The sequence below is a fragment of the Vespa velutina genome, chromosome 22 (assembly GCF_912470025.1).
Source record: "Vespa velutina chromosome 22, iVesVel2.1, whole genome shotgun sequence".
Lineage (NCBI taxonomy): Eukaryota > Metazoa > Arthropoda > Insecta > Hymenoptera > Vespidae > Vespa > Vespa velutina.
In genome coordinates, this window is record NC_062209.1 from 1,959,886 (window position 1) to 1,979,739 (window position 19,854).

At 25.2% G+C, this 19,854-nt stretch overlaps 1 protein-coding gene across 8 annotated transcripts; it reads right to left on the bottom strand.

The window, feature by feature from the left end:
- Positions 1-187: 187 nt before the first annotated feature.
- Positions 188-17,923, bottom strand: LOC124956410 (multidrug resistance-associated protein 1). Of its 8 annotated transcripts, none has more exons than XM_047512187.1 (24): positions 17,721-17,923; positions 17,334-17,441; positions 16,459-16,758; positions 16,128-16,265; positions 15,929-16,039; positions 15,633-15,832; positions 15,447-15,467; positions 15,193-15,378; positions 14,471-15,104; positions 14,211-14,357; positions 14,027-14,111; positions 13,756-13,955; positions 13,174-13,675; positions 13,086-13,094; positions 12,434-12,611; positions 12,248-12,374; positions 11,937-12,162; positions 6,915-7,135; positions 5,740-5,920; positions 5,524-5,632; positions 5,291-5,417; positions 4,670-5,192; positions 4,325-4,571; positions 188-4,253 (listed from the first exon to the last, which is right to left on the bottom strand). In XM_047512187.1, the coding sequence occupies exons 2-24, from the start codon at positions 17,376-17,378 to the stop codon at positions 4,139-4,141; spliced, it is 4,632 nt and encodes a 1,543-aa protein (XP_047368143.1). In that variant the 5' UTR covers positions 17,379-17,441; positions 17,721-17,923; the 3' UTR covers positions 188-4,138. The 8 variants fall into 8 exon arrangements, with proteins under 8 accessions (XP_047368143.1, XP_047368141.1, XP_047368142.1 ...); XM_047512185.1 differs by lacking the exon at positions 6,915-7,135 and adding an exon at positions 9,710-9,930; XM_047512186.1 differs by lacking the exon at positions 6,915-7,135 and adding an exon at positions 10,478-10,698 and having other exon boundaries at positions 17,721-17,922.
- Positions 17,924-19,854: the final 1,931 nt, after the last annotated feature.

Here is a 19,854-nt window from a genome sequence, read left to right on the forward strand (position 1 = left end):
AACACTTCTTATAACTTCATAAGATATAAATCCATTTTTATTCTTTTTTTTTTTTTTTTTTTTTCAAATATATCTACTAGTATAATATTATAATTTATATAATTTTTATGTAGATGTAAGAAGTGTAGGTAATATAATGAATATATTTTGTAATAATGTTACAAAATATTCTGATTAAATTATTTCCTAAGATTATTAAAAAAAAAAAAAAAAAAAAAAAAAGAAAAAAAGAAAAATTTGATGTTATATTTATTATTTTGCAAGTCATATCTCCACAAGAAACATATATGTGTACATATACATACACATAAATAAATCTATAAATATAATTTCTTCATATTCAAAAAATATGTATTTTTAAGAAAGAATGTTTACCTTAATTTTGTTTTCCATTTATATACGATTATATTGTAATATATTCTTGCAAAAAATATTCAGTATTTGATAAACAATTGCGTCGTGTTCATTATGCAAATTTGTTAAATTGTTAGCAGTCTTAGATTTAATTATAATTATTGTCTTTAATAAATCAAAATCATGATGTACTTTCTGCTTTTGTGGCTCCTTTATAGACAATTGAAAGAAATATTTATTGTAATTATTAAATTTATTAATCCTTTATTTCTTATAAGTTTTAGAAGTATTAAAAGTATTAATAGTTTTCTTATAAACCAAATACTATGCGGTTTATTATATTTTTTAACTATTGTAAGATGCAAAGATTAATGAAGTATCAATTTACAATGTGGAATAGATAAGCAAAATAAACTATTTTTTGTATTCACTACGATTATGTGATTATAAGTAAATTCAAGGAACTAAATATATATATATATATACATACATACATACATACATACATACATACATACATACATATATATATATCTCAATTTACATCGAACGTGAAAATAGTGTAATAGTTAGTTATTTAATAGATGAGAAAATTGAAATGAGAAATTAGACGATATATATAATGAACTATAACTGTTTCATAAAATATAGAATTTTGAAATTACACATCACGCGATCGTATATATATTTTCGTGCAATGCACTAGTCATGCGTTTTTTTTTTTTTATGTTGGTGTGTTTTTATGATACGTAACAACACACACGCACAAACACACACACACACACACATACACACATACATACACACAACACATTTTACTTATAGTAACATATATATTAGTGTACAAGATTAATCGCACTTAAGATTAAATTGAATGTAATTGCATTTAATTGCACATTTAATCTAATCGTATCCTTGAAGGTAAGTGCAAAAAAAAAAATTGTAAGAAATGTTTGAATTAGTGTTAACAATTGTTTTATAATTTATGTTAAAAATGCTGACATTTACTTTCATATATTGTTTTTATATTATAAGTAAGTATGCATTATTACATAATTATTAGCTTAATTAATAAACAAAACATAGACAAAAATAATATGTTCATTCAAACGAATTACACATTCGTAGGAGATGATTAATAAGTTGATAATTAATACGATATTTATTACGAGAAAGCACTTTTTCCTTCTTCGCGTTATTATATAGAATTATAGATAGTATATAAGTGCTTGTTATTTTAAAAAGTAGTACACAAATTGTGTGTGTATGTATGTGTGTGTGTGTGTGTATGTGTGTGTTTTATCTTTCCTGTAACAATACATTGTAAATAAAGTACTTTCATCCTGAGTTTTATATACATATTTATCGAATGATTAAGGTAGACTAGGCCTGCTATTTCAAAACTGCATAATCAATGCATTATTTCTCATAACGTATAAGTTAAATTGATATTCGTATTTCCTTGTTACAACTATTTGAATATGTAACTTCCTATTACATTATTATCATCATCGTTATTATTATTATCATCATGATAATTATCAATATCGTTAAACAAATTGATCCATTTATGAAGATTTTTTTTTTTGCTGCTTGCACAAGGTATATGTAATGTAAAGTTCACGGTATATATGACTCATAATATAGAAATTGAAAATAAATATTCTGAAAATGATTTTATCTATTCACATAACAGAGGTTTCAATAAAATATAATGCAACATCACAGTCTGTGCTTCGAGTTCGAGCATAGATTTAACATTGTGGCAAGTTATGTTCATTTCTTGAATAAACCATAAATAAAGTTAATCACTACGGTCTTTACCCGTTCTGTTCGGTAACAAATTCAGATGTGATTTTTTTTTTTTTATGTTACATCTAATTCCTTATAATTATAATCTTATTTTAAATCATGAGGAAGATAACTATAATCACGTTTATACATTACTTTAAGGCAGAATTTATTATACGTAGAACTATACTTTGCAATAAATTGACTTTTTTTTTATGTTAATGTTATGTAAAAAGGAATTGTTGTATAATAAAAAATATTATCACGTTACATTACATGTATGTGTGTATGTGTATGTATGTATATGTATATATATATATATATATATATATACACACATGTATACATAAAATGTATAATAAACTTGTTAATGTGAGAGTTTGCCACAAAAGAATAATATATAATTACAATTCCAATGTTTATGGAAGTAGGGGATATAATAAAATTATAATAAATATTTCTTTAATAATATTCATTCAATAAATATTGATTTAATTGATTTAATAAATTCATTAAATTTGTTAACAATAATTGCATTAAAAATTTGTATCAAACATAGAAAGAACTATTTTATATTTATTGAAATAATGTTAAAAATTAATTCGATTCTAATCCCTCTAATTCACTTATAGTTTAAAGAATGTTATTTGAGGTATTTTAAATGCATTGTAATGTTTGTTATATCTAATCTCGTACATAAATGCTATATAGTAAATAATACGTAAATTATTCTGCAATAAAGAAATGTATAAATTTAATCTACAAAATTTAACGCACATACAGGGTTTTTTTTTTCAATAATTTCACAGGCTTACAAGAAAATAAACATTTTGTTTTGCATTGTTGTAGTTTTATATCCTTCCAATGCCACACTTTTAAACTTGAACTGCACATATAACAAAGTATTTTAGTTTATTCATTTATTGCTAATATTTGAATAGTTTTGATAGAATGTGGCACTGGATGGATTTAATAGTAAATATATGCAAAGCATTCATCATTTATCAATCACACAAAATATAGTATAAAAGAAAATAGTTAATCAATTTATAAGTGCAAATATGAACTATCACTGTTTGCATAGACAAAATTCGTTAGTAAATTAAAGTTTATTTGCCACAAAAGTATAGTTATAAGAGAATTATATTGGTATCGATCCTAATATCATATATATGTATATATATATATGTATATATATATATATATATATATTTTTTTTTTTTCTTTTATATTAGTAATAATAACAAATTAAACTTCTTACGATCACATGAAACTAAGCATGCTATATGTTGCTTGTTGATAAATTACAATTGTTATAAATGTAAAATCTGTTAGATACTGTATAAAATTTATCAATTTGCAAGAATAATAAATTAGAAATGAAATTTTTGCTATCGAAATATTATTCTTTTTCTTATTATAACTTTTTTTTTCTTTTTTTTTTTTTTTTTATATAAGTAATTTGACAGATGAACTTTAATTTACATAACAGAATTTTATATTATTTACGTATGTTGGCGGAATTAATTCTGCTTCAAATTCAATGTTGAAACCTTTCTTAGAAATTAGCTGCAAAAAAAAATTGGTAAACACATAAATAATAAATAATATTAATTCTAGAAATAATTATCTTTTGTGCTAAAATAGGAAAAATGTTGTAGCAATAATTGTTTCTATAAGTAGATTTTTTTCCATTAAGTGCATCATGCACTACTAAAAATGGCAGTAATTTTAAATAACAAACATGTATCTAAACTATTTAAAAAATTAAGCTGTGCTTGACATTGATTAAGTATGATATTAAATTTCCCTTAAAAAATATTTTGAACGTATCTATATATAGATAATAGTATAGTGTAAATTATAATGATTATAATTTGTTCACAGCTTTTTATCAATGCATTTTCTTTCTTTGATTGGAGGATTTATTTAATAAAACCTCTGTTTTATTTGTTTGATAGTCTATCAAATTATTGTGATGTATATGTAATTATTAAGCTACCAGCCCTGCATCTTTTGCCATACTATAAAATGCACTGGATGAATTTCGAAGTAGCACCTCGGGGGAATCATATTCAATAATGAGTCCTTTATCTAGTAGAATAACTCTGTAAAATATATCATTTATGAATTATTCATATACGAAATAATATATAACAAATAAGAATATAATACATACTTATCAGAGTCAAGAATTGTATTAAGCCTATGTGCTATTGTTAAAACTGTGCAATCCTTAAAGTCTTCCCTAATTGTTCTTTGAATTAAATCATCAGTTTCTAAATCAACTGCAGCTGTTGCTTCATCTAATACGAGAACTTTGGTTTTACGAAGAAGGGCTCGTGCTAGACATATCAGTTGTCGTTGGCCCACACTGAGATTATCACCTCCTTCAGATACTTCATGAAGCAAACCATTGAATAAATCTAAAATGAAATATTAAAAAAAAAAAAAAAATGTTACACGGTTATGCATCAAATTTTTTCTATATGCAAAAATTTATAAAAATATATTTTGTTAGTACTTTGAACAAAAGATTTAAGATGAGCGCGCTCCAATGCTCTCCATACTTCATCATCTGTATGTTGATCGAAAGGATCTAAATTCATTCTTAAAGTTCCCGAAAATAATACTGGATCTTGTGGTATTATTGTTAATTTAGTTCTAAGATCATGAAGACCTAAAGTAGCAATATCAATACCATCAATAATGATTTTGCCACTTGCTGCTTCAAGTATTCTAAATAAAGATAATGTTAAGGAAGATTTGCCAGCACCAGTTCTACCAACAATGCCGACTTTTTCTCCTCCCTTAACAGAAAATGTTAAACCATGGAGAATAAGATCTAATCCTTCTCTATAACGGACTTTGTAATCCTTAAATTCAACATAACCATCTGCAGGCCATTCTTTTGGAGGAACATTCTCTGGATTTACCCAAGGTGCTTCTTGAGGAGTTTCACCATATTCTTTTATTCTCTCTACTGCTACAATATTTGTTTCTACATCAGAAGTCATACGTACAAGCCAATTTAAAGTTTGTGTAATCTGGAAAGATATATATATAATTCGATTTTATCATATTTTTATAACATAACTTAATACGTGATAATTGTAAAATATTTTTGATATAAAAATAATTTTACCTGTAAAGCATAACTGACGGATAATCCAACGATACCGGCACTAATAGTATTCCTTCCTAATACAACAAATAATGCAGCAAAGAATATAATTAAATTTCCAACCATCTCCAACCGTATTGCAAGCCATCTATAATATTTGTATTATATGTTGAATATATTATTACAATTATGTTATTTTTAATTAAAAACTTAGTACACATTAAATATATATATATATATATATATATATATACCTATTTGCAATTATACCAGGATAATAACAAACTTGATTAAAATCTACTTTGCTTTCTGATTCATGTATAAATCTATCCTGGACACCAAATGCTCTAATCGTTTGAGCTCCTGAAAATTAAAGTATATGTCTATATGTACTAATTTTCATGTACTTACTTTTTTTTTTTTTTTTTTTTTTATATAAGGAATATATGTAGTAGAAAACATCTGCATACCAGTTACAGATTCACTAAAATGTGAATATATAGGAGATCTTGATATAGATTCCAAACGTTTCAATTGTCGCGAAGTAGCGACATAGAAGCGCTGTATGAAGTAATAAATTAATCCTATTGGTATGATCACAGAAACAAATTCTGGAGTACTGAAGCTGATAACGAAGAGAGTTGCTATTACCTGTAATAGGAATATATATTTTAAAATAATAGAATTAAATTTATATATTTTGTTTCTATAAAAATAAAAATAAAATATTTATTATTATGTGAGATATAACCAGCTATTGATCATAAAATATATATAAAAGCAACAAATTTAAATTATAATATATTATGGATATTATGGGGATAATTTATGATATTCGAAGCAAAAAAAAAAATAATTTCACATAAGAAAGATAGAAATATCACACATGCACAATCTGATAAAATAAAACACCCATGTCTTTCGAGACACCCATAACATGGCAGAACACGATTGATAAATATATGCCATAGGTCCACCAACATGTACCTTAAACACAATTATTATTCTTCTTACACTCACTCACATACATACATAAATATATATGTGTAATTACACATATAACATATATACATATACATATACATATACATATATACATATATATATATATATATAAACATATATATATATATATATATATGTATACAAATTCAAAATTGTGCCCTGTCATTCATAGTACATCACAGGAACACATCTAATATGTTTAATTTTTTATAATACATAGAATTCACACAATAAGCATTTATAAAACGGACACAATTATACTTATTTAATTTTTATAAAGAATAAATATGCATATAAAACTACTGCATAAATAAATATCCATATAAAACTACGATTCATAAAATGCAAAATACAACTAATAACTTAATAATATATAAATTTCATTATTCACATTTTTATATTATCGAAAGTAATTATAGAATAATTGTATAAAATATATATCTTGTTAGAATCCAAATATCTGTATATATGTACTAGTGCTTTCAACTAAAAATATAATAAATAATATACAAATATTGAATTTCTATTTAAAGATATTGAAGTAGACTCTGTGAGTCCCTGTTCAAGAAAATCTATATAAAAATAATATGAAACATTCAAGAAGTTAATTTTTTGGATTCAGATCTCTTCCAAAAATTACCTCGAAAAGACAATAGATGCTATCAGAAATTTGTGGGGGAAGAGATGTATCCAGTACGTCGACATCTTTAGCAAACCTGGAGATAATACGACCAGTAGGTGTTGTATCAAAGAAGGTCAATGGAGCACGCATCACAGCACGCAGCATCATTATGTGCATCTGGCGAGCAGCCAGCCAGCAACCCAGCTGAGGTGCCAAATCGCAGAAAAAACTCGCCATCGCTACAACATCAGACATTGATAGATTTCATTGTAACCATATTGTAGATGGTCAACGATTTTAAGGATCCAATGCTATATTACATAAACATAAGATTTTTTAAAAATTACAGGTTTACATTATCTTCAATAAATAGAATTTTATCAATTGTAATCATTGGATAGTATTAATAAATTTTTATAACAATATCTTGGAACACAATATTTTTGAAAATTTTATAAGCCACATTATAAATAATGAATATGCAAATAATGATTTGACATAAAATAAATATTCTTTTCTTTATAACTTTTCAAACATTTGATTTATTTAATTCTTGTTCGTCTCATGTTATGCGAGGGGGTGAAGTTTGCTGTGACATGCAAAGTATAATGAAAACATTTTTCAAGAACAGATTAACATATGCACAGATAATTCCAATTTTATGAATTTATATTTTATGAACGACAGCATTACATTTGTTTTTTTAAATAATATAATATTTAAAAAATCTTTCCCTTTTTTTAATTTAACATTATTAAAATTTTCAAAAAGAAAAATGAATTGTTAAGAACAAAGAATATTTTCATTACATTGCCTTTATGGGAAATATAAGTTTTCACAATATGAACGAGAGATTGGAAAAAATCAATTCATAAAAATGGGAACTACCTTTACTGAATTTGAAAAAAAAAAAAAAAAAAAAAAAAAAAAAAAAGAAAAAAAACCTTTCTAAAAGACAGTAAAAACAGTGCAAGCAAATATACAGTATTAAAAATATAACAAGCACAAGCATTACTACCTTTAAATAAATACATTACTTGTATAATTGTGTCCATTACCTTAATTGCTAAAAAAATTACACATTTAAAATACAATAAATTATTATTTTTTTTTTTTTTTAAATATATTGGCACATACAGTCAGTTCAAGATGTGTCCCATGATATATTTACAAATGAAATATGAATATGAATTTGATTTTAATTAGACAGTTTTATAATATTTGAATATTTTATGATATTACATGCATTTTATATATATAATCATAATCATATATGATATCTTATATTTTATATGTACGTACAGTAATAGTATTAAATAATTATTTCATTTAAGTAATATTCATAACAAAATATATTTTCAATCATTAATACCAAATAAATATGAAATTGTTATGTATATTAATATAATGAATCTATAAATATTACATCCCCCCGCCCAAAAGAAAATATATATGAATGTGAGAAGTATTCATTCAATTGATTTGTCCTAATGTAGAATCTAATAAAAAAGTCATTATTCCTTCAATGAAACTGACATCTTTAGTATATTAAAAATAATATCAAATTATCAACAAGTTCCATACTGTTTTTCCATAAACAGTTATAAAATATATTTATAAATAAATATTACTAATTTTATAAAACGATAATTCGGATGTATTGAAAATATTCCTAAATAGACATACATACGACATATACGCGCGCGTTAATTAAATAGTAAATTATATTACTATAATTTGAAAATGTACTATATATGGACTTTATATATATATATATATATTTAGTAATTTTTTATATGATAATATAGAAGTAACTTTTTATGCACCCTTATATATATTAGCATATAAAGCATTACGTTTCGAAGTTATTTGGAATAATTGAATGTATTTTTGCAAAAAAATTTGCTAAACATGTATTTCAACTGTACAGAACAACCAATAAATTTTATCTACCATGTACCTAATAAATATATTTTTTTTAAATATATAATTAACAAGTAATTAACTTGTACATATTACATGTACATGTGGTATACAAAAAAAAAAAATATATATATATATATTATTATATAATTTTTGATATTATCTGTTTTATAATATCAAAAATAATCAAGTTATTTTTATTCAAATAAATAAGAATTTAATTTTGTTTTTTTAGATACGAACAAATAGTATTATTAAGTGACTATGTATTATGAACAAATATAGTTTTATTATAATCTAGTTATACTGAATATTATGCAATCTATATAAATATTATTTGTTTCTTTAATATAAAAAGAAAAACTCATAGAACCAAACATCAATAATCAACATGCAATATGATATAAATTCATTGGCCTAATTTTAAAATATATTTTAGAATTATTTTTCTGTAATTTAAAGCTGATGATGATGTTTGTAATAATTAATTTGAACAACTGAACTCAGAAGTTGTCACTAAATGATTATAATAAAATTAAATACACGAAGTGTAATAAAAGATATTTAAAACATTAGAAATAATCGATTTCCATACAAGCAATTTAAAGTAAAATAATAGCAATAAGAATACCAGTACACTTTATAGACATTATACTTAAGCTGAAGGCAAATTTCAAGAATTGATTTTAAAATTAAATATTTGTAAACTTTGATAAAAAATGATAAGTCATGGAAAACATGTACCTCAATTAGCACATTAAGATCAACAAGCAATTGCTTATACCAAGTCAACAACATAATATTGACTGATTAGAAATTTCCATTTGTAATAATTTTTTAAGAATCAATATTTGTTAAACGTTGTAATTTCAACGTGAAAAATATCATACCCGAAAGAGACAAGAGATCCAAGAATGCAGTATGGCTGGTAGAATATTGTCAACAACATCGGTGTCTTTACCGAGTCGACTAAGAATGCGACCAGTTGGCGTTTGATCAAAGAACGACATCGGGTTGTGAAGAACATGGCACATTGTTTTCTGGAAGAGACACGTGGAAGCGATTACCATCCCCTTTGCCGCGAAAAACGCCGTTCCAAGTACTGTCAGGCCTACAATGATTGGTGACAACTTTGGTAGACATTAAATTGACAATTATATTAACATTTACGTCATTTCATAATCAATTTGATGGCATAAAAAATGAACAACAGTTTTGATTATAGCGTATCACCTGCCCAGTATAATGTGTAAGTTTCTGATTGCAATCACACATGAATAGAGGTGCATTACAAATGAAAAGAAAACAAATTGTATTATGCAAAGTTATAGTAAAAGCAATAAATTATATAGCGACCGAACAAAGCAGAAGAAACTAAATATTACTCTATCAAAAGTTAAAAGCTACATAATTTGTTACTACATATTCTTTTTACTATTAGTCCATTACATCTATAACAAAACAGCTATTAATGAAAAACCACAAAAAACTTAAGATGTCAGTTTTCCTACATTTTGCTTTTATAAATTAATTACATTTGTACCCATTGGTGGACCATTATTCTTAGTAGTGATATTTTAAGCAACATAGGTGTGTAATTTTTACAAAATAAAAAGAACTTTATCTATTCTGTGAGATTAATTTGAAATCTCACATACCGACGCTAGACAAAATAACCAGGCCCTAATATTTGGTGGCAGAACGTTGTCTATTACATCAACGTCCTTTCCAAAACGATTTAATATTCTGCCAGATGGAGTAGTATCAAAGAATCCGACAGGTGATCGCAGTGTGGCAAATAACAATTCTGAATGCAGCAATTTACTGCTCCTTAAACAGCCAATAACCAACGCCAGCTGTGCAAGCATCACAAAAGTCGCTGAAATTTAATTGTAACTTATTGCAACAAATGAATTGTAGTATGAAATAAATGCAATTATTATCGCGTATTAAAAGTTCTTAATATAATTATTTTTTTTTTTATATAATATAATTATTTAAATAATATCAATTATAAGTATACCAATTATGAAAGTATTATCGCAGAATGTAGAAATATCTGTACGATTTTTGTCATAAAATGAAAACAGAAGCCTTTATGTACACATTTAATTTTTCAAATGTTAAAGGTTTAAACACCATTTTTGTTAATAATTTGAAAAGTCCAACATAAGTCTGTGCAACAAATTGTTGATATTATTGATAATAATATTTCAGTTGCAAAATAATTCCAAAATTAACTACAAAAACATAGTTTCTAACTAAAAATAACACAGAAATATAGATTTCCATAATTTGGTATATACATCCATCTTTACTTATGCAAGAATATTGTATATTTTTTTTAATATACAAGTAGATGAAATTTGTTATTCAGCTACTTCATGCTCATATTTAATATTTAATATTAAGCTTCAAACATATATTCTATAAACATCTAAATTTTTATTTAAATGTCTCTATTCTATGTTATAAGAAATCGAAAATATTTTAAGTAAAAGATATAAAAGAAGACACATGCAAAAATAGATTTAGTTAATAGATATCAATAATAACATATTTGTGTTCAAACATATGCTACTAGAAAGCAGAAGTTTTATAATATAAGTATTATAAGAATGCTTTATTGACACAGCAAACCACACTCGCACTACACTTAGAACTTAACATCTGATTAACATATATTTTCGAATAATGTGTGGCAATACGTTTTTAGAAATAATTTTGGAATAATTAAGAAATAAAACCCTCTGTTATAAAAAGAGAAATATAATTTAATATAGTAATGACAAAATAAATTTTTTCAGAATGCATAACTTTCGTATTAGGTTGATATGGACATAAATATCCCCATAAAAATACGTAAAGGAACATGCCCTTTTTGTACAACACAATTATAAAACAGCACGAGTCAAAGTTATACTTTGTTAGCGGCACAAATAAATAATCGGCTTCTGTATTTATATTAATAATATATACGATAACACAACATAAAAATGCTTACCTGAATAAAATATACTTCCGTGAAAATACTCAATTTTTACAGGAAATAAACGAAATCTTATCTGTCAACTTTATAAAATAAAATATGAAGTTAATATAATTTTTGTAACATACCTTGTCCAAGACCAAGAGCTCCATATACTCCAAGATACATGTCTCGTTTTGCTTCATCATTTATGGATTTACCATCCGCAGAAGTCATATTATCATTTGACCATGCACTCAGCCAAATATTTGATCCAATACTGAATGATTGGAAAACAGCATTCATAACTATTGTAGATATAGATAGGAACCATCCAATAGATTTTAAATAGTGAGAATACACTTTCCATTTTACCTAATTTAGAAATGGATCTTAAATTTTCGAATATCAAAGTATTTTTATTTATAATATATATATATAAAATGATTCATTCTCTTACACTGCCAGTTTCAGCCTTCTCTACTTCAATTAATTTTTCACCTATCTTTGGCTGTAATACACCTTTTTCCTTTATATTATTTCCAGTTAAATAGTTTCCAGACTGCTGACTTTCTGTAGAATATTGCCTATGCAGATGATAAAAGATGTTTATATAAATATAACTTTTATTTAATATTTATCTTACCTTTTCAAAGAACCATTTAATGATCTTCTATCAGTTATAGAGCCTGATTCACTTTGACTTTCTGAAATTCTTGACCTAGCACGTGTTAATTTTTCTTGTAATTCTTGTGTACCCATTTTTGATTCCAATTGCTGCTTAATTTCATGTAAATCTGGATCCGAACCATCATCAGTGTGCACTGTTCCAAATTTGTCAGGTCGATTTTACAATAATTAATATATTTTAACATTGATTAATATTAAAACGATAAAGGCATAACCAAAAGAAGCTAATTTAGGGTCAATTTATACTATATTTTAGTATTAGGTTAATTAATATTGCTACATACTCAATAAAATATTATCTTTTTAATAAAGGATTTGAAACACTGCTAAGTATAAGTATTATTAATTAAAGTATTTGAAAAATTTTTCATGCATTTTTTTTTTTTTTTTTTTTACAATGATGTTATAATAATACTATAATATACACTGCAATCATGGATTTAATTTACACTCTTTAACAAATCAATTAGTGAATCTAAGCTACTACTCATGTGTAAAATACTTTTGCTTTTAATAAATAAATATTAAAGCCGAGTGCAACATAATATTTTAAGAATAGCATAAATAGGAATAGAAAAAAATTCGTAATTACTTTTTCACTAACTTACGATTTCCAACTAAGACCCATGGAAAAATATAATTTTATATTAATGACCTATTTAAGCCATTAAAAATTATACGGAAATTGATGCATACCTTCTTGTAAATGTTGCATTAGAAATTCAGCAAAAGCACCCCTTTTGTCCATAAGCTGTTTGTAAGTTCCACTTTCTGTTATTTCACCATCTTTAAGAACAAAGATATTGTCAACCTCAGGTAGATAGACAATGTCATGTGTAATGTGTACCCTTGTCTTTTTCTTTAACAGACCACTAGGGCCTACCACATTTTCAAAAATATGTTTTCCCACATGAGCATCTACAGCACTTAAAGGATCATCCAAGAAATATATATCTGATTCATTATATACTGCTCTGGCTAAAGCAACTCTTTGTTTTTGACCTCCAGATAAGTTTATACCCTTTTCACCAATTTCTGTTTGATCTCCTGCAGGTAACATTTGAAGATCTGGACCTAACATACATGCATCTATAACTCGATTATATAAAGCTTTGTTTAAAGGTTTTCCGAACAAAACGTTATCTTGCAAAGTTGCATTTTGTATCCAGGCTTGTTGAGAAACATATGCAATAGAACCCTATCAATATACATAATAAGTAAAAAAAAAATTTGAAATATTAAAATTACATTATTTAACAAAGTAATTTAAGTACTTACTTTTGTATTAACACGACCATTTAATTTTTCCATTTCCCCAAGAAAAGCTGATATTAAAGAACTCTTTCCAGATCCAACTGATCCAACTACTGCTACTAACTGGCCTTGTTCTATATTCATATTGATATTTTTTAAGGTTGGTTTATCACTACTTTCCATATCCCAAGCAAAACTGCCATTCTCAATAATTAATGGATGTACTAAAAAATAAAATCAAAATCATATTTCTCATATACGAAATAAATGATATAATATTTTACAATTGACCTACATTCAGATTGATCATGATGTACATTATTAGGATCAAGTTCCTCTGTGTTCATGAAATTGTTGATACGTTTAATGGAAACATAAGCCTAAAAAAACATAATATTATTAAAATTATAGTATTAATTAGTTATATTTAAAATAATAACTTTAATTTTTGTTATGTTGTAATTTCATTTTGGCATTACCTGAACTATATTACCTATCATCATTGGTAACATAGAAAGAGGAAATCGTAAAATATTGAATAAACTAAGTGAAACAAATGCAGTCTCACTATCCAAGACATTATTTTTGTCTATAAGTACATAAGTAGCGAAGGATACCAATGAAACCTGAAAATTTATTTTACATTAATGCCCTTTCATTTGAAAAAAAAAAAACAAAAAAACAACAACAACTTAATAAGTTGTTTATTGTAGAATATAAAATATCATAATTAACATACCAAAAATGGCGCACAAGACCAAATAAAACTTGTTCCTGCGTTTAGATATGCTGCTTCTTTTAATACTTGTATTTCTTTCCTTCTAATGCGTAGTATTTGTTCTTCAAAAGATGGCTCCCAAGCATATAATTTTAATACTTTTATTCCATTAAGAACCTCATTCATTAATTTAACTCTCTCATCTTTGTCTTTCATTTGCCGAATTTGTAATGTTTTTACTTTATTTGCAATTAATGCATTTATAGGAATAAGAACAATCATAACAGCTAATCCAGCAAGTACAGCTGGACCTAATTTCTCCCATAAAAAGGTTAGTGCTAAAATAATTTGTAATGGCGCAGACCAAATCATATTTATATATGCTGTCAAATCCATGAACCTTTGTGCATCAACGGACATTAAATTTACTATTTCACCCAGTGTTGATTCTTTTCTGGCAGAATTTGACATTCTCAATGCTTTTCTATAAATAGCTGTTATCAGTGCAGTTCGTATACGTAATCCAACTAAAAACATACGATGAAAGTACTGTGATAATACTAGAGTTTGAAGTGTAGCTGTAATTAAGAGTAAAATTGCATAAAAATAGCCTTTCCACAATGGTTCGCCACCGCTTACAAATCTAATAAGTAATCTGTAAAAAAGAAAACAAAAATAAATATTTATGTAGAAGCAGCATTCATAAATAATTAATTAGAAGATCTTAATTATATTGTACTTACTTTAATAATTGTGGGCTAATAAAAGTCATAATATCTTGTATAAGTTTAAGTACTGCACCAAATAAAAAAGTGGCACCAAAAGCTTTACAAAGTGCTGGTAAAATAGAAGAAACTTTTTTCTTACGATCATTATCAAAATCAACTTGACCAGATGATTTTCTAAATGATGCTTTTGCATTTTGTACACTAAAAAGAAAATCTTATTTCAAGATCTTTTTAAAGACTATCAAAACATGTATTATTACAAAGCTTACCTAAAGTAAGACCAAAATAGCCTTGTTAGCCAAATAAATAAATAATTTATTATTGAATTACATGTGCTTACCTATATTTTATTGTATGTATTGTCATTTAATATACACATGTATTACATATACAACTAAACATACTAAAATACAAACAAACAAACAAAAATTGTTTCTAAAAATAGTAAAACTTACTTATCTCCTTTTTTTGAAGTTTTACTCCAATGCCTATCAAATTTTGGAACAATTTCAGAAGCCGTATCTTCAGGATTCATAGACCATAAATCTGTAGATTCCAAAGGCTTTTTAAAACCTTTCCATGCCAGAGCATCAAACCACGCAAAAGAAAGTCTTGATGGAAAAGATGAATTTTGTTCTGGACACGGTCTTTCCATCTATTTATTAATAACATCCATATTTATATGCTTTTATCTTGAAAGTATTATCATATTTTATCGTTTTATAAATTCTTTCAGAAATTCAAATCTTACCAATGGATATTCCGAATATTTAGGCTCTGCATCAACAATGAAATTTAATAGGAACATTGATATTACTAAACTGTAATAGATCATATATGATACAAACAGGTACGTTGGTTTCTAAAAACAATATTTTATTTTATCTATACTTTTATAAACTTATAAAAAAGAAAGAGAAAAAAAGAAAAAAGAATGAAAGAAAACCTACTTCATTTGAATTTTGCCTTAATAAAGTTCTGAATTGCACAATTCCGCATAATACAAGCAAAAACCAAAACAAAAATAGTAATCCTGATGTACGCATTCCATACTTTTTATTATAGAATAGTAAAATTCCTGCTAGGATCTGAAATAAAAATATAATTGAATTATTGAAAATATTATACTTGGAATTTCTGTCTGAGTATTACTCATCTTTAAACTTTTTTAAGATAAAAAAAAAAAAAAAAAAAAAAAAAAAATATAAAGAATAGAATATATAAAATAGAATATTTTACAAATATATATATATATAAGGGCATTTAGAATAATATACTTACAAAAGTAATGATCTTTACAAAGGGAGTATAGTAATCTACATTGTATACAGCCTCATAATAACTTTTGTATATAGCTCTTCCTAAATCAACAATGGTAAGTACAATTAATATTGTTGTAAGTACTTGTTTAGAAATATATAACCATGTGTACGGAATATTTTTTCTTCTACTATTCAACATATAATAAGCTTCCATAACAGAAAAAGACCAAAGAAACACACATGGTACCCATATTAATACAGTTTTTTGAAAGCATTCTGTCAGATCTGGATCATCTGTATTCCATGATAAATCAGTATCCTAAAATAATGATTAACTTTAATTTGTAATTTTTCTAATTAATTTAACATAAAACATATATATTGAAAATTCTTTTAATATAATAGTGTTATTAGAATGGGCAAAAATTTCATTTAAATTTTACATTTAAAATTTGCAATTTACCTCAAAATAATTTAAGAATAAATTTAAATAAATTATACGATTTATAATTACTTGGAAATAAAATCAAAGGGATGAAAAATGACATTGAAAACAAAAATTATATAATCGTTCTATGATTAATCAAAAATTAGTTCTTACCATATAAGATCGTATTTAAAAACAAAGATAAAATATAACGTATTTTATATCACTTTTTACACATGCAATTTTAATCTTACACGCTCAAAATAAATGTTGGAAATGTTGATTATATTTATCATCTCATTTAATTAATATACATATATATAATTAAACCGTTCGTGTTTGTCAGACTATCGCGAAACAAAACTATTGTTTTAGAAGACAATGAATATACATATATATATATACATATATATATATGTACATACATATATAGAAATACAAATATATAGCTCGATAAAAAAGCTCACCCAAAATTTGGATCCGCAAAATTGATCCATAGTTTGATTTTTCATATCGATACATTTAATCTTTCACTGATCTTTCCTTGTATATGTGGTATGAGTATTTTCAAGGACCTAGTAAAAAGAATTTGTGGAATTATACATGCACATGCTATTCGAGGCCAATACACCTCTTTTTCTTTCTTTTTCTCTCTCTCTCTCACTCTCTCATTCTCTCCCTCTTTCCCGCCACCGACTCGACATCCCATTATCCCTTTTTTTCCTCTTAGATAATATATAATTCACGTCGTTCGTAACACACTATTAAGGATAAAAAAAAGAAAAAAAAAAAAAAAAAAGGAAAAAAGAAAGAAAGAGAAAAAAAAGAACAAATATCACAGACACAACACTCACCTAAAGCACAAGATGTAATTTATTATGTCCGTCTACGGCTATACTCAGTAAATCAAACCTTTCCTGGTTAATTGTCTGAATAAATCACAAAACTACGAATAACACTTGAAACAACATTACCCATTAACGGGCAAATAGAGACTGCAAGGGATTGCGTTCAGGCTAACTGAACTCTGCGTCGAACCGTTGACTGAAACTTTAAAATGGCCAACAGATGGCTCCATTAATAAACTCAGTCACTGCAGAGGAATTTAACCAATGAGATAGCTCAGATGATGTCATTTGAAAGCGACATTGATTGTAACGTTTAAATTGTGCAATTGTCATCTTAATATTTTTAAAGAATACGACATTCGATAAATCTACAATGCTTAACTTATTTGCTTTCCTTTTTTTCTCTCTCTCTCTCTTTCTCTCTTTTTTTTTTGCACCTTTCGTACAAGTAATTTGTTTTAACAAGAAATAAAAAAAAAAAAGAAAAAAAAAAACAACAACAAAAAATCAAAAACATAAAAAAAGAAAAGAAGAACGGAAAGGATGGACAAAGAGGAAAAAAGAAAAGATATAAAAAAAAGAATCGATAAAGAAATAAATCAAATATCGAAATATATTTCATAGTATTTGTGTTTAATGAAAAAGAATTCCCCGACAATAATAATTTCTTATAATAGCTTTTAGTTTCTTTCTTATTTGTTTTAATCACATAGGAGGTCTTTATATAACACATCTTCCATAATACTATCTTGTGCAATAGTCGTCAGTTTGTCAGTCAACAATGTCTGTATGTTATCTGTTATCTATACATCACATAAAAAAGTGATGAATATTCGTATATTAATCTCACGTCCCTTTAGAATGTATCATATAGAAAAGATATATATGAGAATTAAAATTTCGTCATCATTCGTATAATTTTATAAGGCTATATAAAAATACACAACATACACACATACACACACATACATACATACACATACATACACATCATACATACATATCATACATACATACACATACATACACATCATACATACATATCATACATACACATCATACATACACATCATACATACACATACATACATACACATCATACATACACATACATACATACACAAATGTATATCTACATATAATAATATGTACATAATATAATGATACGTCATACCGAGCGCTGTTTCAGGTAACGTACGAATGCGTTTTTCATTAATTCTATTAAATATGTAAATAAATTAAATAAATTTTATTTTACTTTATTTCTTATCAAAAGAAATGAAATGAAAAGATATTATGTAAAATAACGTCAGTGTTTTATAAAAAGAAAATATTTTAGAATAGAAATGACCCATACAGATATAGAAAGTAAAAAGTGAAAAGAACTAAATGGTATATAGCTTTTATAGATATATCGTTATCATCATGGATTACTTGGATTTAGAATCTGACCTTGAAAGTATCGCGAACAGGTTCTTTCGAATTACTACTGATTTCTGATATTGCACAATGTTACACACATATATTCTATTTTATCAATCTCGTAAACAAACCTACGATTATTCAATAAATTATATTAATTATTCTTTTAAATACAGATATTAATATACGGAAAATAATTAATTAAATTTTTCAAATTACCTAGTATATAATATATATATATATATATATATATATATATATATATATATAATTTATATATATAAATAAATATATATATATATATATATATATAAATATCTTTGTCAAAACTTTTTTATCATTTGTTATCATTAATAATTTTCGTAATGATGACATAATAATTTTGGAAATATATCAAACGAGAAATTTATTACGAAATACTTATATTATATAATTACAAATCAATACTACTATCCTCTTTTCATACGAACTTTTTATAATATATTGCCGAAATTTATATTAATTTATTTAATACATGTACTTTAATATATATACATATATATATATATATATATATATATATATATATATATACCATGTTAAAGATTTGTTTTTGTTTTTTGTATTATAATTAGTATTTTAAAAATGATTATTCCACTCACAAAAAAAAAAAACAAAAAAAAAGAAAAAAGAAAAAAACAAAGAAAAAATATTCAACACCAAGAGATTGATATCAATG

Bases quoted from the DNA above. Each gene is read 5' to 3' on its own strand.
- LOC124956410 (XM_047512187.1), bottom strand. From the start codon at position 17,378: ATGAAAAATCAAACTATGGATCAATTTTGCGGATCCAAATTTTGG. The intron at 16,266-16,458 runs GTAAGTATATTA...TTTTTATTTCAG, and splicing joins TTGTAAAGATCATTACTTTT to ATCCTAGCAGGAATTTTACT. The intron at 13,676-13,755 runs GTAAGTACTTAA...GTATATTGATAG, and splicing joins ATGGTCGTGTTAATACAAAA to GGTTCTATTGCATATGTTTC.